The 27,283-nt window shown below is 39.1% G+C and overlaps 1 protein-coding gene across 1 annotated transcript in view; it reads left to right on the top strand.

The window, feature by feature from the left end:
• Positions 1 to 4,874: 4,874 nt before the first annotated feature.
• LOC104627455 (polypeptide N-acetylgalactosaminyltransferase-like 6) overlaps positions 4,875 to 27,283 on the top strand; it is a gene marked incomplete at its 5' end in the record, with an annotated part of 69,059 nt that continues 46,650 nt past the window's right edge. Inside the window, 2 exons of the mRNA XM_010295723.1 lie at positions 4,875 to 5,060; positions 10,547 to 10,730. Of these exons, the coding sequence (XP_010294025.1) occupies positions 4,875 to 5,060; positions 10,547 to 10,730 (370 nt within the window). The remainder of the gene's footprint in view (positions 5,061 to 10,546; positions 10,731 to 27,283) is intronic.

Raw genomic sequence — 27,283 nt, 5'->3', positions numbered from 1 at the left:
CTGTTTCATTTGGTAATAGACGGGCAGAATGCATTGTCCCCTGGACGTTTAAAGGCCTTTTTATTACAGGTTGTTTTCTATTTTATGCACCGCATTATAATTTCTTTCAGAGAATTTCTTTACAATTACAGTTTTGCTATGACATTGATCGATGCATGTTTACTTGGGCACTTGAGTTTACTTGCTTCTAAATGTATATGTGTAATATATAGGTTTTGTGTGTGAGATGCTTCTTCTGGAGATAATATTAGCAACACAATAATTGGGATCTGTGAGAAAATGCAGTTGTACTATAGGAAATAAAATCATTTGGTTTTCTCTTCTGTAAAGGAAATTTGTGGAGTTCTGTGAAAAAGGGCAGTTTATTGTGATATTTTTGGGGGAAAGACAAGGTTAAAAAAATGAAAATTTGTTAGTAATCACAAACATCTAGATCATTTGTTAATCAAAATTATTTTCATACAGAGAATTCTGAAGTCTTGTCTAGTCTGTTTTAAGCAACACTTGAGCTGTGAGATTCCCAGGTATTGTCTTTGTCAGAGCATCTATGTCTCCATGACCCTTGGCTCAAACACGGGCTCTTTCGTTAAGTAGCTAGCCTTTAAAGCCAGCTGCTGACCACAGGGCCTGCAGAATTGCCATCTTGCTTTAAAGAGTCTCAACTCAGATAATACCTGTATACTGAGTAATGCAGGAGTAGCTTCAATGAGTGGTTCAACATGAAAGATGTTTTTACTGCTTACATAAATAGTAGAAAATACTACAGTTTTCTTTAAAACTACTACTGTTCTACTGTCTCTGTCTGTTACTCTGTGTTTGTTTATGCTTTTAGAGATTGCTGAGATTTGAAACAGCACTACGAGACATTGCAGGGGAAAATACAATATGAGAGCACTTTCATATTGATTTCAGTTAAAAAAAGCATTACTTATGGATCCAGAAGGGATTTATTTTCCTCTACTTTAAGATATATTCATTCTTACAACCGTATTGGAGTTGGTCGTTGAACTTAAATACTTCATGATTGTTTTGTAGTTATTGAGAATTTTTCCTGAATAAATTCTCACAGTTTTCGTGGCCAAATCTCAAAACTGAAGATATGGCACGTATAGTTACTGGTATCTGTTTGAGTATGTCATGTCTTATTGTTAGAATATTACTAACATGGTTTTAGTGGTTTTAACAAAACTAGATGCCTTATGTACCTCTAGTAATCCATACACTCTGATTTGTATGCAGACCTGATCTTTTTATGTTACTTGTCTAACTAAGCTCTATAGAAATTACACTTGCTACTTTTGTTTCCTTTCTGATTACTTCCAGATGTGTCTAAATGAGAATGCATTTAGAATTCTGTGTGAACAAGATGTGCAAATTCTGTTTGTATACTTCTGCTTTTTTGCGAGTTGTTCTTTGAGCGACAAGGAGAAAATAATAAAATTATTCAATTATGGGCCTAATTGAGTGGATGAAAACAATTTTGGGATATATGCTTCTGGCATCAAAAGATGTGCTGGATGTTTTAATGCAGATCTTCACAAATCAGATGACATGCTGTCTGAAATGTGTGAAGATCTATCTGAAGGAAGGTGGCAGAGAGAGCTCTTGTTTGTTCCACAGAATTTCAGGTATTATTCTGGCCAAAAAAAAAAAAAAAAAAAATTAAAATTTGAGACCTCTTTTCCTGGGTTTGCAAGGAACCTGAAACAATGAAAAAGCAGTATGAACTACCATTGATTTCATGGAGTTCAAGCTCCAATACAACTGATGACAATCAAATTATATTATTCAGCTCTTTTGTTATTTAGCAATTGATAGAAGAACAGAAAAGAATGTATCGTAATATGGTAGTTTACATCACCTCTCCCTGAAGTGTTTTCCTGAAGAGATAGGCACTCAGCTTCCAGAATTTGCTCACTGCAAGATGTGAAAGGAATGAAATTAAGTCCTTTGTATGAGACTGAATGTCACTGAATTTATTTGGCCCAAGACAAGCAATAACAATCAGAATGCATGAAAAGAGTGTGTTTGTATTATTTCATTTAAACATCAGTGGTGGCCATATTCAGACTGTCTATTGCAAGGGCCTTACCTTAGCCATTGTGACACCTAACTGGTGAAGGTCCAGTTCTGGTGTGCCTTGAATTTCTATACAGGCAACAGAGAGCCTACCAACACCATGAAAGAGCTTAGGTTGTCCAAGTAAGGCTCCAGCTTCTCTCCATCAGAGAATTTAGGTGCTTCCTTGGTAGCTGCCTTCATGTACAAAGAGAGAAGTTGCCTAGAACAAGCTCACAGGGAATAGTAAAGCAATTGTATCCGATACATAGCCAAATTCAGAGCTACATAGTAGGATCCTCTGATCAACTGGAATCTCATCAGTGAATCCATCTCTGAGGGTAGGCAGGTGAAGATGGAAGGCTTGCACTATGGTCAAGGCGTTAAGTGCTTGGTTGCATAGTTGGAGATTTGTGTTCAGGCTGAGTACCCCGAATCTTACTAGTTGTCTATACAGTGTGCAGCAGTGTGGTCCTGCTCTTGGTGTAGGATTCCCATGCACTATTCAGTGCAAACAAACTTAAGACTCAGTGGGCGGAAGAGATCAGAGGGGAAAGGGTTAGATGACCTTAAAGAACTAAAGGAAATTTCCAGTGTCTGAGGACTAACAGAAGCTATGGTACCTAGCAGGTTAGGCTTGATTTACTTTGGAAATATGTAATATTCTGTCACTTTGAAACTGTTTCATTTTTCATGGCTATAAGATGATACAATTTACAACATAGAAAAAAATGCAGATTGACAGCCCTAACAGCCTTTCTTATATTACCTGCAAGGTCTTTGTATTTTTGTTTTTAAGGTCTATTTCCCTTCTTCTGTATTCCTACGCTATGGGAATAGCCTCAACTGAGTTCATAAAAACAGGAAAATAGTTTGATAAATATATGCTTTAGGCTTGCACATGGGCACAAAGTTATTGAAGACTTGATTTAACCTCAGTTTAGTCAGAGTACTGAATTGTAGCTGGTACCTAAAATGAGTCAGAGCGGCACACAGCCCTTGTCCCATGAATATGGTTGGTCATGCAAAGATCATCATTCAAAGACACGGTACATCTCTTGTCATTGCAACTGTTGGGGCATTGTGTTGGTTTTTATTGAGCATGTAAGTAACAAGATAGGATTAAAAAAGGGATGCATCTTTTCTTCTTATTTCATAGAATCATTTAGGCTGGAAAAGACCTTTAAGATCATAGAGTCCAACTGTAGATGGACCATATTTCAGAATTTAAATCTGTGTATTCTACAATCAGTGCAGAGTAGAAGACAAGAACACTTGATGTTTATGTGAATATCATTGTTTAATTTTTTTTGTCTCAGACTTGGCCTCTCTCACTTGCTCTAATACTTCTCCCAGGTAGTACTATGAACACAAACCGCTCTCTTGACTCAGCAGGTCTCCAAAGCTGGAGACTGTTCTCTAATCCTTGCAAGACGATGTCCCCACGTCTCAGGCCACTCCCTCTTCTGTGTCAGCATACATCAGGATTCCTCAGTGCAGAGAAGCATCCCATGCAGTGCTCTCCCACTCAATGCGTATAACTACACGCTAATGTTTCTACTCCCTCCTAATCTGCAGGTAGATTTGCAAAGTCTTGTGCATTTGTCAGCTGGGAAGAAAAGGAGCAGAGACAAGAAAGAGCAGGAAGTTTTATATCAGTGAAGCTTAATTTTATTTTAACACAAGGTTCTGTACTCTTTGCACTGTGACTTGTCTGCTTATTGCCTTTGATCTATGTACCAGCCTTATAAACTCGAGGGTACTGCTAAATGACAGTCCTTTTGGGTAGTCCCTAGCAAACTTCTTGCAATCTCTAATGATGCAAGGTCTGGATCAAGGCCTGTACTGACCACATCAGTCCAAAGAATTAGTAGCTGATGTAAGAAGCAATCATAACCTGGCACACCCATTGCAGTGAGACTTAGCTTGCAAGCATCACTAAATGTGGCTTATCACCAGTGTTAATTATTGGACACTAAGCTTTTCTCTCCCTCTTTCCCTGCCAAACGTAGTTGTCAGATTTTTCCAAAATAATGAGTCTGACAAGCTGAGGTGTTACTTCAAAGACAAAATATCGATATTTCTGTTGTAGATGTATTTAGCAAGGGGCAAAACTGCAGTGTGTTTTTTGTTGTTTGGATTTGTTTTATGATTCTTCATATGTCTTTCTAGTCAGAAGGAAAAAAAATTCCCAAAGGTGCTGTTTTGTGGCACAAACAGAGCCAGGTTATGCAGATAAAAGAATCTATCAACTGCTCTACGTTTGCAGTTTAATTTTATTAGGAAGTCAGCTGTCTGTTTGCTTCACGCTGGTATCCAGCTATTAAAATCTTCCTTCATGTCTGTTTCCCTTCCCATTACAAAACCAATCTAATCATGCTAGTTTAAAGGTTACTTTTTAAAAATTGCTTTCCACGCATAGTTCTTCATAATTAGTTGATATAGGGAACCCACTTGGAAAGGGCACTGTTTATAAAACGGCATGCCAGAATGCTTATCTGGCCTTGGGCTGCAGGAACCAGAGGATAGATGAATATCCTGCAGTTGTTTTGGCCAAGATTATATTGTGGATGGCAAATTGCCAGTAGCAACTGCAATAGAAGGTCCAGAGTGTTAGTGTCTTCCTCTATGTGATAAAACAGAGAATATTTGCACTTTCGGAACCATCTCAGAGAGGATTTGTGGCAGATTTTGGAGGACTTGAAGTGACAAGAGATGGAAGTAGATAAGCTGTTTGCAGGTTGTATGCCAACCTGTCCTTCTGTTGGCTCCTCCAGGCCTGGCACCACTGACGCTTTTTTTGCCCTTCTTTCTAGAACATTTAAAAGAGAAGCTGGAGGAGTACATGGTCCGTTTTTCCAAAGTGAGGATTGTACGTACCAAGAAACGAGAAGGGCTCATTCGGACCAGACTGCTAGGAGCCTCGCTGGCTAGAGGAGAAGTCTTGACATTTCTGGATTCCCATTGCGAAGTCAACGTGAATTGGCTGCCTCCCTTGCTTAGTAAGTGTATGAGCGTTCATCAGCCATTAAAATTAGAGCACACAGCATAGCTTAAGTAATCAAAGCCATGTCCCTCACTAAGCAGGACATACACTGTATAGGAGTATTCGGAGTTGTGCTGCAGCATCTGAAGAGTCAGTATGAGAGAGAACTCGGAGAAATGTGAGCAGCTCCATTTTATGGTTCTTGTGACTGAAGAACTGGTAAAATTTTGAAGTACCACTTTGGCCTATTAGAGTGAAGATTTATTTTAGTATTATTACTACGACTACATACACTGCTAAATCTAGTATTATGCTATGCCCTTACTGTACACCTGAAAACTTTTGTTATGCAGGTATTGTACTCCTTCCTAGTCCTCCACATTCCATTAAAAAAGCTTTTGCTGTAAATGTATCCAAAACCTCAGAGTTAAATCCAATAAAAACTGCATTCACAATAGGAAGCTCAGAAAGAATGATTTGCTATTGACTGCTTTGCTGGATTCCAGCTGCAGCTGCCAAAGCTCCATTAGTCAAAGGAATGGAAAGAATCAATTGTTGTAGTCTAGGATTTCACTTCAGGAAACAATGTCCCCTTTTCTACCTGACGACATGCAAAGTGTATGTGCTTTGCAAAGTGAGGGCTTTTTTGCTAGCAAAAGGAAAGTAAATTTCTGAGTTTACTATTAAAGAAATTTATATTAATTAAAAGAGTATGTTGTAAGTATATGACAGGATAAGGCTTGACAAATTAATGGTATTGGTTTTTGAATTTTGTTGCTGGGACTGGTTTGGCCACACAATAAGCTGATAAAGTATTTGCAGCAAGAAGAGAAGCTGTTCTGCTAATGAACTATCACTTGAGACAAAAATAAACTCTAGTAATTAGGTTTTTTTCAAATCACTAACAATATAACGTACAAAATTTCATATCAAATTACACATATAGCCTATCCCCTTGTTACCACTTTGCTCTTAATCACTACAAATAACCTCTGTGTTGTCATGTAAAGCACAAATGAGCAGAGGGAAATACAAGTTTCAACAAGCCTTCCACATGCAGCCCTGACAAGTAGCCATTAAACACTCTGGCGTATTCTACAGCCACCTTTCCTCTGCTGATTTTGCCCCACCATGCATAATACATTGCCACTAATGAAAAAACCTCAAGAAGATTCTCAATCTAGCCCTCTGAAATCTTTTGCTAAGTTACTGCAGATGAGACTTAACCCTTCTATTTTGCTGACTTAGACATGGGAAAATTGCAAGTTGCAAAAGCAGTTAATTTTCTTGCTTTCTGATCTGAAATGAAGGTACATCTAGCTGGGTTTCACCCTGCGAAAACGTAAAATAAAGTAAATAGAATGGTCACAAAGGGTTCACAGTTGCAGTTAGGTTGCAGTTGGGTATTGAGCTGATGATTGCAACACTCAGCCTCAAGCCAGGAAACTGGAAAGATGAGAGAAGCTTCACCAGGGACCAAGTCCCAGTTCTCCTTACTTCTAAAGTGGAATGAGATCTTTCTTGTTCCACACATAGTGGAAATACCCTTAGCTAACCAGCCAGAGGATGTAGAAATTAATCTTGAGGAGCACTGGAGCCCAGGAGCATTACATGAAGGACAAATAGAGAACGAATACACAGCTAGTATATATAAGGATACCCTGTGCCCTGCTTTCCAAAAGGGATGAGAGAACTTTCTCATAACCATTGGGTGGCAAATATTGACTATACTGAAATCAGATGACACATAGCTACTAATTATAGTAAAGTTAATATATTTTTGTAAGTATTTATCTGAAGGTCTATCTTGTGATTCACTCAATGCTGCATTTGACTGAATATCATTCAAGGAAACCAAAACAGAGGATATATTGGGTATTTATTGCTTTGAAGCTGCCCTATTTTAGCTCTGATCGTATATGCTATGTGTAGTGAGAAGTCCTCAACAAGAGCCCAGTTCAGCCCTGCTCTGGAGTGAAGATTGCCAGTCTTCACTGAGAGGGGCAGGTTTCAAACCAGGTTTCTCCACTCTTCCAAAGCTTTCTTTTTTTTTTTTTTTTTTTTTCCCAAATTGAGACCTTGCAAGTTGGGGGGGAACTAAGAGCAACCACTTAAAGACAATTCTCAAAGTTATTTAGGCATCTAACATATTTTCAGAATTCACTATCACTTTTTAGACCAAAGGAAGACTGAGTTATTTCGGTACTTGTTAGGTATCTAAATAGCTTTGTGGAGCTGAACCATAGCTGTTTTCAGTTACAGTCCTTTGTTTTGTTTTCTTAAGAACAGGTGCAAAATGGCTTTTCTTTATTTTCTTTAAACTTTATTTAGTTTATTTATTTAGCTTAAATGGGCTTCTAAATTGAGATAAGCCACTCTGAGATCTCAGAGAGTTTTGCCGGATGTTCACTGAGCAGGCAGCTGCAGTCATGTAAAAATGTTGGCAAACACAGCTGTTTCTTATCACTCCTCAGTAGTATGAAGTCAGCAAAAGGAAAGATGTGAGTTGGGCTCCAGCTGCTGTAGTTGAGAGTCTGGTGTAGTGTGAAGTCACAGTTACCGCAGGTAAGAAACTGAGCGGCAAGCCAGCTGAAGGATGGAGGCACATCTTTCCTTCTGCTGGTGTCGCTGCGGGAGCAGTAAGAGGGGAGACGGACAATAGATCAGTAGTGCCATAGGCTACCAGAATTAGGTTTGTCAAAACAGATTTTTTTTCCTGACCAAGACTTAAAACTATATCATGAATAGATCATGCTTAGCAAGTTGCCAAGACACCTGCTAGCTATAGCTGTCCATCTCCACAAGATTTATATGAGGCATTACTTGCCAGTGGGGAGACGGAGCACAAGTACCTATGACAAGTCCGATAACAAGAGATAATTTGCTGAGCCACTCAAATGTTGTCACCATCTGTAATCACATATTTAAGTAGGAAAATAAGAGTATTCGCAATGTGGCATTGTTACTTTAACCAGGCCAATTTGAAACAGGCACTTGAAATTAAAAGAGTGCATCTTTCTCATAAAGATGAAACCTACTTTTTTGAGATAGTGGCTTATCCAATATTGAAAACTTCTGTTTATTGTCACATTTGCACACTTTGCTTGATAGTAAAAGGGATGAATTCAAATATGTATGTATATTTTGCTTAAAATTGCTAGGGAGAAAGCTCTGAGCTGTTTGCTCTTGATCCCATGCTTTCCCTCAAGTCTGCAAGATTTTTACATGTACGATGATGCTTATCTGTCTGTTCTTCCCTTTATCTGCAGCATATGTGCATTGAAATAATTTCAGACCAGTATGAATTTGTGAGAGGATGATGAGTAAAGGCAACAGAAAAGAAAGGGTAAAGCATTTCAGCTATGACTTTCAAACTCTCGCATTAGGAGCAGGACGGGTAAAGATCAGTGGCTGGCACAGGCAGCAGTATGCTCACATCGGTAAAGCTACGATACTAGCACTCTTGTGAAATGCAAGCTAACCCCACAGCCCTTTTTTCCGTTTCCTAAATTCGTATTGGGGCTCCATTTGAGCCTAAGAAGTATGTATGCAAAATTCATTATTTTAGGCATACTGAAAGATATATTGAGGCTGCAAGTTTGATTACTCTGCCTTTTGGTGTGCACAACTACAAACACTCTGGTTCAAGATCTTCCTGTGGTTCCTCATCATCTCTAAAACATTTTTGGGGCTGAGAAGTAAGTTCTGCAGGTACACAAAAGAACAGGAGGTAAGCATCATCTTATTAGCAAAATAAAAATCTTGCAGAGTTGTAGGAAGGAAGACTGGGATTGAGTTTGAGCATTGCTATAATAACTTTCTCTCTGGCTATCTCTGTGTGTGACTTGGAGATTTCTAATCCTTCAGTCTATTTAAAGGCAGCAGCTTTTAAAGATCAAGAGAAGGATGCTAATGTATTATGATTCTACCTTTGACCTGCTCCAGCCAAATCAATCCCATTTAGTTTCTCTCCTCCAATCAATTTAGAAGGGGGGGGGATCAGAGACAGATTATTATAAGCCCTATAACTATTAGCAGGACCATCACAGGAAAGAGATTATGTAAAAATGACTTTACATAATGATTACAGATAACACTACACAGTATATCAGTGAATGTAATTATATTTGGCAATAGCAGCAGTAATGCAGCCATTATGTCCAAGATGAGTTTCCTAGAATTTTGTGAGAGCCTATGCTTTAAATTTATTTCACTATTAAAGGGTAAGGATGTAAAAACCTCCTGAACTTCCAGGCACAGTAATTTCTTACTAGCAGTCAGCATTGTTCCCTCCTTTGGATGGTCTCTAAACAGCAACTGAGAATAGACAGGAAAACTACAGCTGTTTGGCTAACATAATCTTTTTTCTTAGTTTCAATCCTTCAGAAGCAAGGAAGCAGAATCCGTATTCTTAATCATTACACCAGTATTACCTGCCTTCCTATCTAAGTGTTCATTCCACACACAGCCCTCTGATTTTTTTAGAGTATTGTCAAGCACCAGTGAAAACTAATCCTTAAAAACAAGTTTTCCACATAGACCCTACAATGTATTACATTTTGTAAAGAATCTAGGCTACCATTTGGAGAAAAAGCTTTATTATACTTGGAATGTTGAGATTTTGCTTTTTCAAGGGTGTATGGATAGTTTTTCTACTGTCCTTTTATGCCAACACAGCTACAAATTTTCCCTCTACTTCCTTATTCCAAGCCATTATTCTTCGCCTAATTCTTGCAGCTGGAATATCTTCTTTACTTTTCTTTCTTTTCTGAGGAGCTCTGTGGGATTAAGCAATAGGATTCACTGAAGAAGACTCAAGCCCACCCTGCTCTTACACTAGAGATAAGAATTTGATTTAGCCTCACAGTTCTGACTTAAAAAAAAAAAAACTAACTCCTTTCTTTAGGAAACAGCTGAGTAAGAATAGTACCGTGGGCCCTTCTTTATATCTCAAAGATTGGTACAAAAAAAGGACACAAGCCCTGTTTTGTTCCTCATGTTGGAGTTTGCCTTTAATTTGTAGCATTTGATCTCAAAACTGATGCGCACTAGAGCCACAGGAACAGCGGCTGAATGGTTGCAAGGGTTGAGATTCACATTTGGGAACACAAATCTCTCTCGCAGGAGCTTGCCATACACACTCCCCACAGCTTGAAGGAGTATTTTTACATTTTGCTTGCTGGCTCGTTCCATAACTGACAGATTGGGGACAGCTCAGAGTAGCAAAGTGACAGAGATATAGATGACTGGACTCCTGTGGGTCTCACAGGGATATGCCTCCCTTTAAAGAACTGTAAATGCTTCTAATCATTGCCCAACTGCATTAAGTCTGCTTTAGATAAAGGTTTGATACAGATTTGAAAAATGAAATGATTTGGGGGCCGTGGGGAACAAAGCAAGCAATCTTCAAACATCAGAAAACCTGTGGGATTCGCTTTGCAGTAATATGATAGATGGCTTGACTAGACATGCCGTTTCCTATTTTCTACTTTCATTTTTCAGACCAGATTGCACTAAACCACAAAACCATCGTGTGTCCTATGATCGATGTCATTGACCACAATCACTTTGGCTACGAGGCACAGGCGGGGGATGCCATGCGAGGAGCTTTTGACTGGGAAATGTACTACAAAAGAATACCGATTCCTCCAGAGCTCCAGAGAGCTGATCCCAGCGACCCCTTTGAGTAAGTAGCAATAAAGGGGAGAGTGGGAACATGAAGCAGTACAAGCAAAGAAGGTAACTGTAGCAGAAGAATCCAAGCCCAGAAATTTCCATGTAGGCCACTTGGTACTAATGAAAGGTAGTAGAAGCAAACAGCTTCTATACAGGTTTGTAAAACCTCAAAACTAGGAAAAAGATCAGGGCAACAAGCTGCAGAATTCACAGACTGTGCCTGGAAAGACAAATCTTCCTAATGTTTCCTGGCCCAGGAAACAGGCACATACTTGTAGTTAAGAGGAAGGACTGGCACTGGACAAGGAGTGAATGTGACTGCAGTTATTCTGTTTATTCCACAGAGTGCTTCCTGAACAGACTTTAGCTTAATGTTTTCTTTGCTGGAGATTGATGCAATATATGCATCAATAGCTGAATCCGCATTCTGCCAGCAGATGCTTTGTCTATGACTGCGGATATTGCTACTATATATGTATTGCTATAACTTAAACACAGGGTTGTCAAACCTGAACAGTGTCAAGCTGATTTGTAAATAATATTTGGTAAGCCAGCCTCCAATCCCAGTATTGTGTAGATCAGCTCATTCACAGGAATGATCTTCTACTCTTCACAAAGGTAGATCCTCTTTCCTTTTCTTTTTTCTTTTTCCTTTTCTTTTTTCTTTTTCCTTTTCTTTTTTCTTTTTCCTTTTCTTTTTTCTTTTTCCTTTTCTTTTTCCTTTTTCCTTTTTCCTTTCCTTTTTCCTTTCCTTTTTCCTTTCCTTTTTCCTTTCCTTTTTCCTTTCCTTTTTCCTTTCTCCTTTTTCCTTTCTCCTTTTTCCTTTCTCCTTTTTCCTTTCTCCTTTTTCCTTTCTCCTTTTTCCTTTCTCCTTTTTCCTTTCTCCTTTTTCCTTTCTTTTCGTTATTCTCATGTAAGAATCAGCTGTGATTAATCTGCATCAGCAGAGAGAGGACAGACAGACAGACATGGTTCAATGAAGGTCCTTTCCAACCTTAGTGATTCTGTGATTCTGTAACGTGACAAAGTCTCTCGGACAGCGTGCATCCCAGCAGGGCTGGCAGCAGGGCTGGCTCTGATGCTGTCAGTAGCCCTGGCTAAAACTCCAGCTGGCTGCAGGTTTTGGCAGTTTAAAAACTCCACATTTTCCCCCTCCCCAAAACAAAACCTGGAAACAGCAGCAACAGAAAACCTGTGTGTCTGTCTCAGACTCTGCACTATTTTGAAGTAATGGATCTGATTCATAGCGAAATTGACCCTTACATCCAGGGAATGACCAGTTCTGTACAGGGAGGAGTAGGTAATTGCGGCATTCGGTGGGCTTATTTTCATTATTCTACTTGTTCCTTTTTACTTATCTCCATCTAGGCCCATCAGTCTTCATCTTGCTTTGGCGTAAGTGCTGATGAAGTACTTTCCATCAGCTGCCGATGTGACCACTCCACAACATAGACGCAGCTCGTGCAATCACATAACACTCCGGAGCTGCTAGAGCCTCCGTTGGTCCTCCACGAGCCTCCCTGGTCCCCTAAGCAGCTGTAATTTCTTGATGCTTCCTGAAAGTCACCCAGCATGTTGTATAGTTTGGTTCGGCATTCAAAGCTTGTGTATAAGTAAAACTTACGTATTGCCGGTGTAGCCACAGGGTCACTTACCAGCCGTTTCACACATTTGCAGTTTGTAGGGCACGTCTCTCAAAAACAAGAGAGGCCTGAAGAGGAGGTACTCGTAGGAAACTTTCTAGAACAGACGAGGCTTTGTGCAGCACAGAACAGATGTGGCAGTTTTGCATGAGCTGTTGGTACAATCAGCATGGCTGATTGATACCCACCTTGCCCTGCTTACAGTCGTAAGACACACAGATAAATGGCTTTGCAAGGAGCAACATCTAGGTCAAAGCAACATGAAAAGCTCTTGTAATCTGAGTAGTCCTCTCCCCAGAAAGGTGGAAAGGCTTCCCCGTTCTTACGTAAATTAGTGAGAGTCTTGCTTTCTTTTCCCCCATGACAGGTTCCACGGCAGAGTGATGCAGGTGGAAGAGCAGCGTTGCACGTGGAACAGCCACCTCCGTCCCCACACAGGGCAGCAGGATGGAAGGCTGGCTGAGCTAGAACAATATGTTTGCTCAAACGTACCCTCTGCCTGGGATGGCGAGGGTGTAGAAGTGTTTTAAATAATCAGTGTGAATTTTGCTTAGGGGAGGAATTACTTTCTAATTCAAAGTCAGTACTGCTTTTCTCCTAGGGCCTTCTCTGTTAACACCTCAAGCTTTTAATACCTTGCTTACAATAAGTGTGGTAAATGTTACAAACCATTTTAGGTATCAACTTAATTGACCAAGACAGCTTCTATAGAATTAAAGAGACAGAACAGTTTTCCTTTAGGTGCGTATACAGTAAGAGTAGAAATGGCTTCAGCCAGCATCGTAATTACTATGTTACTATTTTGTAAGCAGTAGGGATCTTTTTTTATTTAGGATAAATAATTTGCTATTGGTATCCTAATAGCTTTATTTCTTGCCAGCAGCATCAGATCTGAACTGAACCTTAATGAAATGGAAAATCGCCAGCATTTTTAGTAAAACACCAGCAAATAATGAGTACGTGAGCCAAAAATTGCGCTGCTGAGTTTTTTCCCTCACTTAAAATGCCAACTCAGTATGTGTGTTAAGCAGAAAAGGTCGCATCAGCCTAGGAAGTAATGTACATAAAACCAGATCAAACTACGGAAGACCTAAGAGCAGTCATTGTATTATGTGAATGATACATTTGCTTTCCATCTGCACATGATCAAAATACTGCTGCAGCAGACATCAGCAGCATCTTTGCTGTTGACACAACAAACCGAAGTGTTGTCAGGTAGGCTTTTGGTGTGACAGTAGCACAGAGCTTACTGAGCTCCAATGCCAGCTGAGCTAGTGTTTCTGAAATTAATTTTTCCCCAGATTTTTTTTTTTTTTTTAACTGTTCTCCATTATGGTCGGTGTTCGACAGGCATTCTCCTGTTGGACAACGTCAATCTGGACAAAGTCTTTCAGTTCAAAAGCCCTCTTGTGAAAAATCTAGACATTCTCATCCATTTGTGGTGTGAGCATGGGTATGTTTTATTGTTCATACACCTGCAGTGCCGCTCAGGCAGCATCTCCACCCTTCGCTGTGACAGAGCTTGGAGCTTCATTCCAGATCTCAGCTTTTCCTGATGTACACCCACATACATTCTCAGGCCTTCTGCAGTTCTTCATGACAAGTAGCTTTACACCAAGATTTGGCTTGATATTTATGACTTTAGGACTGTGTAACACTCGCAGAAGCTTCCAGCCTGCCCAGTGTCAAATTCAGGTACAGATGATGTACTAGCACCAAGCTGGGAGTCACATGACAATTCTATAACTGCATTTGGATCAGGCTGCGTTCATCTACAAAATCTATCATTTTGGTTCATGTGTAGCTTGTCACTGGCCACACCCAGTTCCCCATAGGTTTCACTGAACCGAACTATAGCCATATAAATTGTATTTTCAGTCAAAGCTCCTATGTGAATTATTGGATATTACTTTATGTTCATTGTAGTGCTTAGGAAAGTTTAACGACTATTCCGTAACTGGATTTCATGTAGCCTTTAAGGTTAGCTATTTTTCTGAAAGATCTGTGTTGCTGTTTTTCAGAAAACGTTGAATCTTTAGAGGCATGGAAATTGGACTACACCCCTAATAATGTTGCCTTCCCATCCAGAGACTAAACGTGTGAACTTCCCTTTTTAATGTACCACTGAAACAACAGAATTTTTGTATTGCATTCAGCTGATGACACTTGCAGCTCATCACAGCTGGCTGTAGTGATTTTTCTCTTATGATTCATGTACAACTACCCCAATATATTCTGAAGGGGGCTTCATGCTTTTTTCCTCTGATGCATTCAGGGTTGTGTAAACAACACAGAGCAAACTGTTGTTCTGATGTATCAGGGGAAATTGTCCGATAATCATGAAATCATCATCATGTCATGATGATGCTCACTGTCTTGATTCCAAGGTCAATGATCATTCAGCAGAATTTGAGATGACTTGGGAAGTCTTCTTCAAGTCTATAAACAGGGAGGACCAGGGACGTTTACCTCCTCTGTGGCAAGGATCACCTTGGCTTATTATTTCTTTCTGGTTTGTTTCTCTGTCATGGCAGAGGTTTGGGAGCATGCCCTTATAGGATATATGGGTTTTGGGAGATAAGAGCATGCTCTTGTGTGGCTGTTTCTCTTTCTGTGGTGCAAGCACTCAAGTCTCTGGAGGAGTTTGCCTAACCCAAGCGATTGCCACTTAAACTAATAGGGTAATCTTGTTACTGTAATGGACTGTGATATACAGCATGTGAGTTTATATGATTTAATAGTCTGTCTGGGCTAAAAGCTCCGTGGAAGTTTAAAACAGAGGTTTGATACGCTCAGGCCTGCTGGGGATGACTGCTCTTTATTTCCTGGCGGAACTTACATTACATCAATTCATGTTATCACAAGCCCATTCTGAAAATGGGCATCAGCATCCATTCATGTCAGCAGCAGCATATTTTTAGCCAGACAAGAAAACATCAACAATTCAACTCAAAAAACTAATTGGAGAAACCGCAAACTAATTGAGAGGATTAATCTAGCACAGATCAATTAGGGTAGGAAAGGGCTGCACAGCTCCTTGGAGCAATTTTCTGGTGGTATAACTTTACGATACAGGAGGGAGGGAAAGGTGTGGGTGAGACCTAACAGCATTGCTGCTGAACTGCAACTCACGATGGAAATCCTAACCGATGGGAGGTGGTGTGCTACTTACTGGATGTCAAGACTTCTAGCACCTATCTGGGAAAGTTAGTAGGGGCTTTTTTTATATGACCACTTCTTGCTCTCTGAGGGTTCCTTTCCATGACAGCCTGTTAGCCTTCTGACATAGAGCTGTCATCTCCAGAGCTCCCTGAAGGGAGAAAAAGCTGGAGAACCAGGTAATTCTAGCAAAGGACCAGAACAGTAGTTTGGCAAATACTGAGCTAGCCGAGGAACTAGAAGCAGCTTTGTAACCTCTGGCAAGATATTTCAGTTCCTGTACTCAGCTTCCCGTGTATAAAATAGGAAAGGAATCACTGCACCATTGCAAGGATACTTTGGGTATGAGTCTGGCAAGGGTTATAGGACTGAGGTCTCACAGTAACAGGGGCCATTTATGGTTTATGGATGTACTTTTTGGTAAAATTTTGGATGTACTCAAGGGATTAAATTAGGTGATCAGTACATTTTCCTCTTCCCTTGCATCACAGACTCTCAACCTTGGATGTAACATACGACCTTAATGTAGCCAGTTGTGTGTTAGATTGGAAGATTACCTGGCACTTTCTGTTGATTTGCATGTGCAAAATCATATTACTATGCAAGCTGTTGTTGTCAGCGTGCTCTTTTATTTGAATATGACATATTCTCAGAAATACTCTTTTTCTGCAGCTCCTTACTTTCAGGATTTATATATATTTTAACAACATGTTGGTGCAAAGAAAGTCTTTGCTAAGACTGCGATTCAAACCTGACAAGTACTTTTACAATTTTATGATCATTTTCTGAAGTTTAGAAGGTGCTTTGGACAATGACTTCTGTTCTATAGCTCCCAGTGCTTTATAGTCAGTGTCTTTTATGGCTGATTTCTGCCTATAAACATATTCATAAAAACTCTCACAACCAGAAATAATCATCTATTTTTTTAAAGCCTGAGTATAATCTACTGTTTTGAACTGTGCTACAGGAATGTTTGATGCAAAGGCATTATTCTACAGAGAAGCAGTCTCCAGCTGGTGTGAGTTTGTGTAATTTAAGGTCTTGATTTATTGTTTTGACAAGCTATGGTTTGTAGAAGACTGTTAGTGGAGTTAACAATAGCTTTTACAAACTGCCATCCACCTGTGGCCCCATGAAAATCTCAGAATTTTTTCAGTGAAAAATGCTGACACTAGCACACCATTTATGAATAAAGATATGAATATTTAAGCATTTTCTCCTGCCTTTGGTCAGATTTCAGTGTAGAGGTTCTGTACAACCTTCATTTTCTCTGAAGGCCAGGTCAGAAGAAATAACTCTACAGAGAGTGTAACCTATCAGAATATAAAATAAAATAAAATAATAATTTTTGAGGTATAATTTTTATAACCTCACAAGAATCACTCAAGCAATTAGTTGAGTCGTACAAACTAGTTGAATTGGATTGAGGCTCATGCATCCCAAGACAAAAGGAAACAAATTTTGTTCATAATGCCTTGATGCTGCAGTGCTGAAATAGCTATGCTTTTTCTGCTTCTGTGGAAACTTATATTTCCAATTTTCCTTCACACTTGGAGCTTCATGGTTAGCATAAAAATGTAAACACCTTGAGTGTAATGTTTCTAGAGCTGTTAGCCTGCTACTTCACACAAGTATTAATTTTAGAGCTTGACAGTCTATATACGCATATGCTGGGGCAGATTCATAGAGTGCGTTACCAAAACTGGCAGTAAGTAGAAAACTAAGTGGTTTCTGGACATTAATTTAGTATTTCTTTACATAAAAAAAGACTGGGATGGTGGCCAAGAAGAAGACAGATATGTTGCTCAATGATTACAGGTGAGCTATTTAACACTATCAACATGCTATTGATAGTGGCTTTCAAAAATATGTTCAAAAACGTGTTCCTTTTCAAGTAAATTATCTTATTTTTTTTCAGTTTCTCTTAGTACGTCATGTTTTCTAGATCTCTGATTATTGTCTTTGCACTCCTCTGGACATTTTCCATACTGAGAGCAGATACTGGACCATCCAAAGTTTTATCATTGGCTAGTAGATAGGTGACTTTACCTGTCTCAGAGGCTATGTTCCTGCTTATATTTCCATGCCGTTGTTGATTCATGCCAGGCTTGTGCTCCGGTGTAACCTCCATATCGTTTTCTGCAGAGCTGGTGTCTAGCCAAGTGTTCATCATCTTTCTCGTGTAATTCAGATTTTACTTTTTTGAAGGCAAGGTCATTTATCTTCATATAAATTGTCATGTCCAGAGAGGTGATGTGTCTTTATTATCTACAGTTCAGTGTGATACTTCATACTTGAACATTTTGAATTTTATCTTTTTTGCCTTTGTTTACTTCACTTCTCTAATTTGCCAAGACTTTGAATACTGATTAACTCTCCAGTTAGTTTACAGCCTATTGCAATATTATTTGGGCTCTATTTGAGGTTCATGCAAATGGCAAACTCTGTTCTGAATCCTGATTGTAAGAATGTCTGTTTGACCCATGCCAGAAATAGAGATACATGATGTCTCTGGCTTTCCAGCACAACATCCAGTGGTTCCTTCATTTTCTCAGCCAAATATCCAGCATGTACTCTGTGGCTCCGGAAAATTTGTCAGACTTGGAAGCTTAAATGGTGCACAAGACATCCGCCTTATGCTCTAAATGGCATCAGATTTACAGCACAATCACAGCTGGCTCTTCAGGTCCCTTTCCAGACTTGAGACCAAGATCTAGAACCTCAGGGGCACATGTTCCAAACTGATATGGTTATGCACAAAGCCCTGTTTAAAGCTCAGTAGATTTGCTGAATTGCACCGTGCAGCTTTTTAATGCAACACTGAACTGAATTACATGCAGGACAATGTTTGCAGATACTTTCTCAGTATAATTTCCATTTTGATGTTGGATTATAGGTGATTGCTGTTTAGTAATGGCTATCAGCAGTTTTTGCATCTCTCTGACACTCATTATATCTCGTCCACATTTCTGTACTTGTTAACCCTGACATTTACCTGTGAATTGGAGCTTTTATCTGAGACTCAAGTGAGAAAAAGAGTTAATACAAATTTTGTTTGAAATATTAGGAGAGCTCAGTATAGGTATTGACATGGTCAGGACCTTGGGAATAAGACAAGCAAGATCATGTTCTGAACTATCCGCAGACATACTAGTATCTGTTTTCTTTTCATGGAAGTAACCAAAATATGCTTATTCTATCTGGAAGATAAGTTTTGTCAAGAGGCAAAGGCAAATACCTCCAGCAACCTGTGAGGTGAAAATTATGATAAGCACTCCAAACTTTGCTTTGTTAGTTTATTTATAAAATATCTTTTGAGAGACCATGAACAAATGAGGCTCAAAACAGTTGACATTTGTTGTTCCATAAACTACCAAGATGGTAGGGAACAAGATTCATATATCAGCTTCACTCATTTCTAAAAATACCTATTTCCTTTGTGGCAAAACAGAATATAACTATCTCTTCAAGTGTATAATTTGGAAAGTCAACCCCTCGGATGTTTTCTGTTGTTAAGTTGGTGTGTCAGTGTTATTTTCAGTGCTGGAGAGGCACTGTAGGCATTAAATTACACAAGTCCATTTGCCCCCTACAGAGAATGAGGTGCCTGCAAGGAGAGAGGAGACCCGCTCCCTCTGCTCTCCTGGTTCTCCAGCAGAAAGTTTAGCTGATTCTGCAGAACTTCCCTGGCTTTTTTGTGCTAGGGCAAATAACCACTCTGTTTTCCCATGAGTACAAATGACCTGTGGACGTGCGATGCATTAGGAGTGGAAGAGATGGTGATAAGCCAAGAGCACAGTGGGAGAACAGTAACAACATTTTCCCTTTCAAAGCATTGTGAACATGCAAAGGACTTCTCGGAACACCGGAGGAAAAGGTAAACAGCAGGGAAGAAAGTAGTTTGGAGCAGTATTTTCAGATCACTGTCTGGGGACCTCAGGGTAGTGGTTTCAAAGAGACTCCCGGAAGACACCAGAGGAAAGCAAACTTTCTAAGTTCTCAGCCCACAGGAAATGTGTCAAGTGCCCAGCTCACTGTTTGCAGTAGGTTTTAATGCCTAGTCCATTTTGTAGTGATCTTCATAGAGTCATAGAATGGTTTAGGTTGGAAGGGACCTTAAAGATCATCTAGTTCCACCCCCCTGGCCGTGTGCAGGGACACCTTCCACTAGACCAGGTTGCTCAAAGCCCCATCCAACCTGGTCTTGAATGTTTCCAGAGATGGGGCATCCACAACCTCTTTTGCGAGAATGACAGTTTAAACAAGAAAACCGTTCAAAACACAACCTTTGTTTGTTCCTGTTTGAAGGGCATTCAAGGAAGAAAAATAGTCCTTTGTTGTAAGTTGCCTGCCTGCACAGTTGTACTTACAATACTTATAATTAGTTGATACAGCTAAATCATATAGGTCCTGTTATTTCAGGGGTGTTCTCATTTGACCTTAAATCAAGCAGCATAACCAAAAAAAAAGAAATTATTATAAATGTCCAACTATATTGCCTCAATTTTTACACTTTATATTACTGTAATTGTTTGCATTTCCTTTTCTGCTAAATAGGGATATTATTATTCTATAGCAGAGTGATGTTAAGCGACATGATTGCGTTTTTCTTAAATCACAAGCTATTATCACTATTGCAACCAATTTCCAGGTCCTATAATGATAATTTCGTAGATTCATAGTTTTTTAATACCAAAATGGAGTATTGTGACTGTCAATAGAAGTAGTAATACTTTAAGAACATTCATATATCTACTGGAAGGTAATAACATGCTCATAATTTTTGTAGGCATGAAAGGACTCAAAACTTGTCAAAATGTGGGTATTGCGATGATGGAGACTAAACATTTTTTTATACTGCTTTTATTTTTTTTAATGTGGTATAACAAAATATAGATCAAGCTTTTTTAAAATACTTATCTTCTGATAACCTATTTAGCTTTTTGCCTTTTTACTTTCGTTAATAGCTTGTTGAATATGAAAGTTTCCTAAGCTCCGTGGGCACAGCTGGCCATAGGCTGTAAGAATGTCTGTGGCAAGGAAGGCTGATAGATAGGCCTTAACTGCAGACAGATTTAATCTGTCTCATCTAATGCTTATTAAGAAATCTGACCTCAGTTAAATTGTATTATACAAACCTTCAATTGTATCAAGGACTGCCAAATAGCTGTTTTCGGCAGTAATTACTGGACTTACATCTCCACCTACTGGTTGATGGGGCAAAGTCCTATTCAAATGTTAGTTTAAATGAAATCCAAGTAGTGTTTTGCCTGTAAAAGCTTCTCTTATGATATTAAAATCATTTACAGCCCCGATTTTCAGGTAAAGTTTGTTCAAAGTTGTTTGTTCACGTATATAATGAAGCCAGTGGCTTCAAAGTCGTTGACCTATACATATTAGCCTAGGTCTTAATAAAGAAAATATGACAAGATTTTTAGATCAGAAAACAAATTTATTTAAACCCGCCTACAGATCCTTTCAGCGGGAATGCATGAGCACATCCAAGAGCTAAGTACACAGTAGACCTGCAGGAAGTTATTCCTATGTAACTCAACAAAGCTTAATAGCATAACAAGAACCATGTCACTAGAGAAATTACTTTTTAAAAAAGAAACAGAAACATCTGTTGTAGCGAAGAGCTCAGACAGCTGACCCGTAGGGTGATTATCAGTGTTGGCATCCAGCAGAAAAAAAAAGGGATGGGGAGGAATCCCAATAGCACTTTAGAGATTAGCAAAGAGAAGAGGCTGAAATTTAGTTAATAGCAAAAAATTCAAAGCAGAATTGGACTGATAATGAGAATTTCTTTCAGAATAGATTTCACCCATTGGTAACGGTAGAGGAAGATAAATGCTGTTTGTAAAAGCTGAGGATCATAGACAACAACAACACGCCAGTGTGACAAGAGCTGTGAAAAGGGCAAACGCAATCCTGCATTTTTGTGCCGTAGCCCTTGGCCCTTCATGGTTACAGAACAGTTCAGAATCTCAGCTGTCCCCTACTCCTTTCCCTCACAAGTCAGGGTGTCATCTCCTCTCAGCCTCAGATGGAATCTGTCATGCTTCTGTTGTCTTTTAGACACTACAACCTCTTCCTCATTTCCCCACGGAGAAGGGGAGAATATAGAATAGATAGATACAAAATTACAGCATAGGGTGTTCTCTTATACCTTAATTTTCTCCACAGGTTTTGCTTTCTTATGTTCCTTATGATGGGGCATTCACTCGTGAGAGCTGATGTATGTCACCTCCTGTCTACCTGCACCTTAAAATCATTTGACTGGCATTTCTACTTAATTTCTGCTTAATTAGCAAGTTTCTGGCTTCAGAAAGCTTCCTACTAAAGATATGTTGGTAAAATCGTAACTATTGCGAGGAATATTAGGTACAATCTCCCTAGCAGTCATATAAAGAACAAGCAGAGTACAGTCCGTGGTGAAACTAGAAATCGGATGCTTGGGCTGAGTAACAGTAACTCTCACACACACACTGTTAGTTTTACGGAGACTCAGTTTAGATCAGATGCCTCATCAGGTGCATCTCCAAAAAAGTCATACAAGCCACTTAAAATTAAGTATCTTTTTCTACAGAAGTTCATGTTAAACGGTGCTAGAATTCCGATGCTAAATGAAGTACGTTTCTTCTAAATTTTTTTTGCTCTGGGCAATTTCTTCAAATAGTTACAGAAATAACACAAAATAGGAGTGTGCCCTGAATGGAAAAACAGCCATTACCCAGCCGGAAAAGAAATTTTCTAGAAATGTGGAAGACAACTGAAAGAAGCTTGAAAGACACTTTGCTCTGTATGTGTAAACAATAGGCTCCGGCAGAAATATTAATTACCTAGGGAGATGATAGCTGTAGTTCTCAAGATAGCTGATTTTTGAATGGTTTCATTTGACTCAGAGAAAATTACTCATGAAACTTTACTAAATGAATTTGCAAATTTTTGCATGTTGTGGCATTCTGAACGTAATGGATAATCCAAAATACCCCGAGAGCAGAACTGAAGCAGGACGCGGAGATCAACCCATAAAGCCGTGACACCGGCAGAACGAGAGGGCTTCCAGCAACTTGACAGCAGCAGAGATGATGCCTCCGATGTCTGCAAATGCTGGTCTTTCTGGAAATGAATTGAACACACCTAAGCAGCCAGGTTGTTTAAAAATATTTCATCTGTCAGATAGCTTTTCGCCTGTTGCTAAAGAGGAATCACATCCTGTTTCAGTCTTCACTTCAATGGGCTTCTTCAGCCTCTTCTCATAAAATACCAGATCCATAATTCCTCTGATTGTTCTGGCACAGCTCTAAGTTTAGTTTCATCTCTCCTTTTTTGAAAATGGCAGACCAGATTTGTATGCAGCATCAGACTGCAAGCAATCCTCAGCAGTGCTATTGATCTGTATCTGCTGGAAAGATCTCTACTAATAGATCTTAAAGTTGCCTTTGCCCTTTCCAAAACTTATCTGATACTTGTTTCATCCATTCCTGAACTATCTGACCTTTGGAACAGCTATTCCTGCAAAAGTTCAAACGATCCAGTCTTGGTTCTGGTGGGGTAACAGGCACAAGATGTACAGGAGAGCAGCAAGATGGGATGTATTTGAAAGATTCCCTGAGAACTTTGATGCTGCTTTTCCATGACTTGAGTCCATTTTTGTTCAATAGGCATTTTTTCACTTCCATTTCTAATGAAGCCTGAAATTAACACAGCTTTTTTCTTTGCTTTCTTATTTGCAACAACATCATTGATAGTAATAGCATGGCACTGGGAATAGTTCTCATAAAGCTGGAAGCAGAAGTGAAAAGTATTTTGGAGCGTTCCTGTATGTTGGGAGGAGGTGTGCTCTGAGTTATTTGATTCTTCCTGATACAACTAATATTTAATAACTCTACATTTAAACTACTATGGGGGGAGAGAGACAATCTATAGGAATCTAAGTTAAAAGCTATTTTTACTCTAAGCTCAAGTATACACATTAATTTTCTTTTTTTTTAATTTAATTTTCTTACTGTGATTTGCATGTGTCATAGCATGGAAAAAACAATACAATAATACATTTTTAAGGGAAGAATTATAGTAGTTAATTATTCTGAAATTTCTAAAAACCATAGATGAGCGTATATTACCGGTGAGCAAGATTTTAGTAAGTAAACTTTGCCAGCTGGAAGTGTGACAGGGGTGACTAGCATTTTGATATTCAAAATACACCTTGAGACTTCTAGTGTCTTGAATATTTGCTGTCTGTTTGAGTAGACTTAGTGTTAGCCCTAAGGTCAGAGTCCGTTAATATTTACTTTGGAGAATTCCGCCTTTCTGAGCCTTTTTTTTTTTTTCTCTTTCTGGTTTCTGTCCCTGGAAGAGTAATTTTAACAGTATACACATCCTTCCAAAGATATGATGGTAATGGAAAAAGTAAATTTTAGTGTCCTTAACCCATTTTTCAAAGTTAGGTATTTCAGTCTGAAGAATGTACTGTTTTGGACATTCCCTTGTTGGGACCCAAAAATCTGTAGATGATAACAAAAGGTGGAGCAGTAGTAGCTCATCGCAGTGCCAGAGGCAGGGCTGGTAATTGATGTGCTGCCAAATTTGTTAGCTAAAACAGACCCCTGGGGATTTTCATGACAGTTTTCCTTTCTGCACATTTGATATTGCATATATGTGAATTATTCAGCATAGCTGCTGCTTCTAAGTCATACGCTGTCTCTGGAGCATAATTAGCTAAGCAATGGTTAAAAACAGGAAAAAAGAAATGTCCCAATTATATATTCATTGCTTTGTGAATACTTGAATAGAAGTTTAAAATACCAACTATAGTTCACAGGAACCGGCAAGGCAGGGCTGGGAAACTCTGGAAAAGATATCCTAGTCTCAGGCAAGTTAATAACAAAACTCCTATTGTTTAAAACAGGGCAAAGTTAAACCTCTCAAGATATATAAAAACAGATAGGTCTAAACTAATGCTGAAATGTGATCTATCCTACACTATCTCGCTGTTAAGAGTGAAGGACAGTCCCTTTCTCCATGTGTTAAATGCTTTGGTGGTTCTTTTTCCATGCCTTACCTGTTTTGGAAACTGAAATTAATTTAGTACTCACCATGATAATGATGAGACTATTCTGTTAGTGTTTATCTACTGCTTTTATTGCTGGAGCTATGTTTTGCTAAAAAAAAGGAATGGCGTTTCAGGATTGGGAGCTTGGTAAGCTTTTGATTAGGTATCTAGGTGCTTTAATATTTGTCACATGGTAAGTCAGGGTATTCCCAGTTGGTTTCCTTTCAACACGCATAGGCTGGTTTAGCTTAAAAAACATTGTTCTTCTTGTCAATCATCATGCGTCTCTAATCGATGGCAAAATGCACGATCAGGTATGCAGAATACGTAACCTCTGTCTTTGCCATGACTGACGTATATGAGAGAAATAGGCTTTGCTGCTGGTCCCTTGGTCAGTGCCAAATGAACCCACTGTGGTTTTTCGTTTGGAAAACAGATATTTGTGTCAGATGGCTGCTGGCTAAAATGAACCCTTGAAAGAGTCTGAAAGACAACAGACACACTTCTTCTTGGGATTGAAACAAAGTTTTAAGGAATGAAATGTGAAAATTATTTTATTAATTCCATGAGCATTTAATGAAAAGAAATTAGTTTTTGTTTCTTTGACCTTTCAGTAGGAGCTCTTAATAAAGATGATCTTTATTAAAAGCTTTTTCTTGCATCACAAGCTTTAGTGAATGTGTTCTCAAAGCATCCCACTGAACTAGAAAGATATTTAATTTAATAGATGAAGCTCAGAACAAGTGACTTACAGGAGAAGCAAGTGGCAAAGCTAGGAACAGAGCAAAATTCACCGTAATCATCTCAAATATCTCCTCCCTGTCTTGACAAAAGAATTAGACATTCTGGATTTGGGTCATTTTGATATTGTGAACCATTATTACACCTAGGGTCTTGAGGAAAGAAGTAGCACTTTCCCACTGGAATACAGGAAAGGGCTGTGCTCCTTATTGCTGGATGTCACTGGTAGTGCATACGCCTTTTGCAGTTATCTGCATTTGAATTTGTCAAGAATTTGTCAGCCACCCAATTGCCTATAAACTGTTGCATACTAAACTCAATACACTATGGTGCTGAAGTGTTAAAGTCAAATGGAAGTGTCCACAGAGGTCTGGTCAAGCCAAATTTTGCTACCACATCTTAGGCCTTCTTCTCCCATTTTCTCCAGCTGTTAACTTTCTTTATAATTTAACTAATTTAAATTAATTAGTTAATTAGCTCTTTGGCAGAAATAAAAAAAAAACACCAACCAAGCATTTCCTAAAATAGTTTTTGACATTTAGCTGTCGTGTATACACTTCAGGAAGTAACAGAAAAATAAATTCCACCAATACTTAATGGCAGCTACAACCCCTTTCAGTTCATCTTCAGTTGATGCATACATAGCTTTATCATCTCCAAAATACATGGAAATTATATTTCAGCTTTCTATGTGCAGGCCTTATTGGAAAGCAAATGGGCATCTATATATTTACACTGAAGCAAGGAGAGACAGCAGTATTGTACCAGGTGACTTGCTTGACTGGTCACAACAAATACAGCTCAGAATATGGAACTTTTGATCCATGAAGATAAATTTCAAGATATTATTAATGGAATATTTTGAGTGACAAAGATGCTTGCAGAAAAATGCATGCAAGTATTTTATAAGCCTAAAAAGAAGATGATTTCAACAAGGATAATGTTCTGAATTTGAGATTTCTGAATGCAAATGTCAATGTTACAGAACATAAATGACAAGAATAAGAAATGTTGGTATAAAACCAAAGGTTTTGTTAGAATGGTTATGTTTTATCATTATCCAAAGTAAGCTTGATTACCGAGTAGAACATCCTGGAGGACAGGCTTAAAGCCAAATTAGCCATCTGTCCGTGTTAGTTACCTGCAGGAGTGATGTCAGCGTTGGCTCCAGGGATGCTCCGGCTGGTGTTCTCCAAGGGAAATACTGGATGTCATCAGTCTGAGTGCACCTTGCAGACGCACTTTCCTGCCCTGAAGGTAGGGTCGAGGCACCCTGCTGATAACAACAACAAGCAGGAGAGGTGAGCCAGGGAAAAGGTGTTGAGACGGAGGTTGTGCTGACTGTGGCTTCCCCAAAACTGGAGTGATTCTGTGATTCTGATTTCAAGCACCCGGAAACCTGCAGATTTGGGGCATCGTTGCAGGTGCAAATGGTGCTGCTGGGAGCAGCGTAACTGGAAAGGGTGGGCATGCTGTTCTGGGTCTCAGAAGCAGCCTAAAATTCAGAATGCTCCCAGGAGTGCTCTGTCAGGTACGGTAGATGCAGGGATTTCCCTAGCGATTTGCAAATCCGATCTAGAGAGTGAAAGGGAGGATGATTTGTATGGTATACAAGATTATGTATACTTTCTATGAAATTTTGGGACAGGCAAGAGGCAGGTTTATTGAATGACTCTGGATGAGGAAAGAAGGGAAAAGGATGATGGTAGATCTTGTAGAATACTTAATCTGTGTTTGGTGGCTATTATAAGCCACCTAATCAGAAAGAAGTGAATAAGGATCTCTTTGAGCGTGGATTAAAAATTAGAAAAAATACTAAGTAATCCACTTGCAGTTATTGAAAAGATAACGAAATTATTCATATGTGCTTGTCAAGAACTGACCCTGTCATAGAACTTTAATTTCCTCCTTTGACAGAGGATGTGGTGCCATGAGATACAGGGAGAACACAACCAGCTCCCT

The sequence above is a fragment of the Phaethon lepturus genome, unplaced genomic scaffold (assembly GCF_000687285.1).
Source record: "Phaethon lepturus isolate BGI_N335 unplaced genomic scaffold, ASM68728v1 scaffold2201, whole genome shotgun sequence".
In the NCBI taxonomy this organism is placed as follows: domain Eukaryota; kingdom Metazoa; phylum Chordata; class Aves; order Phaethontiformes; family Phaethontidae; genus Phaethon; species Phaethon lepturus.
This window is presented reverse-complemented; position numbering and strand designations above follow the sequence as displayed.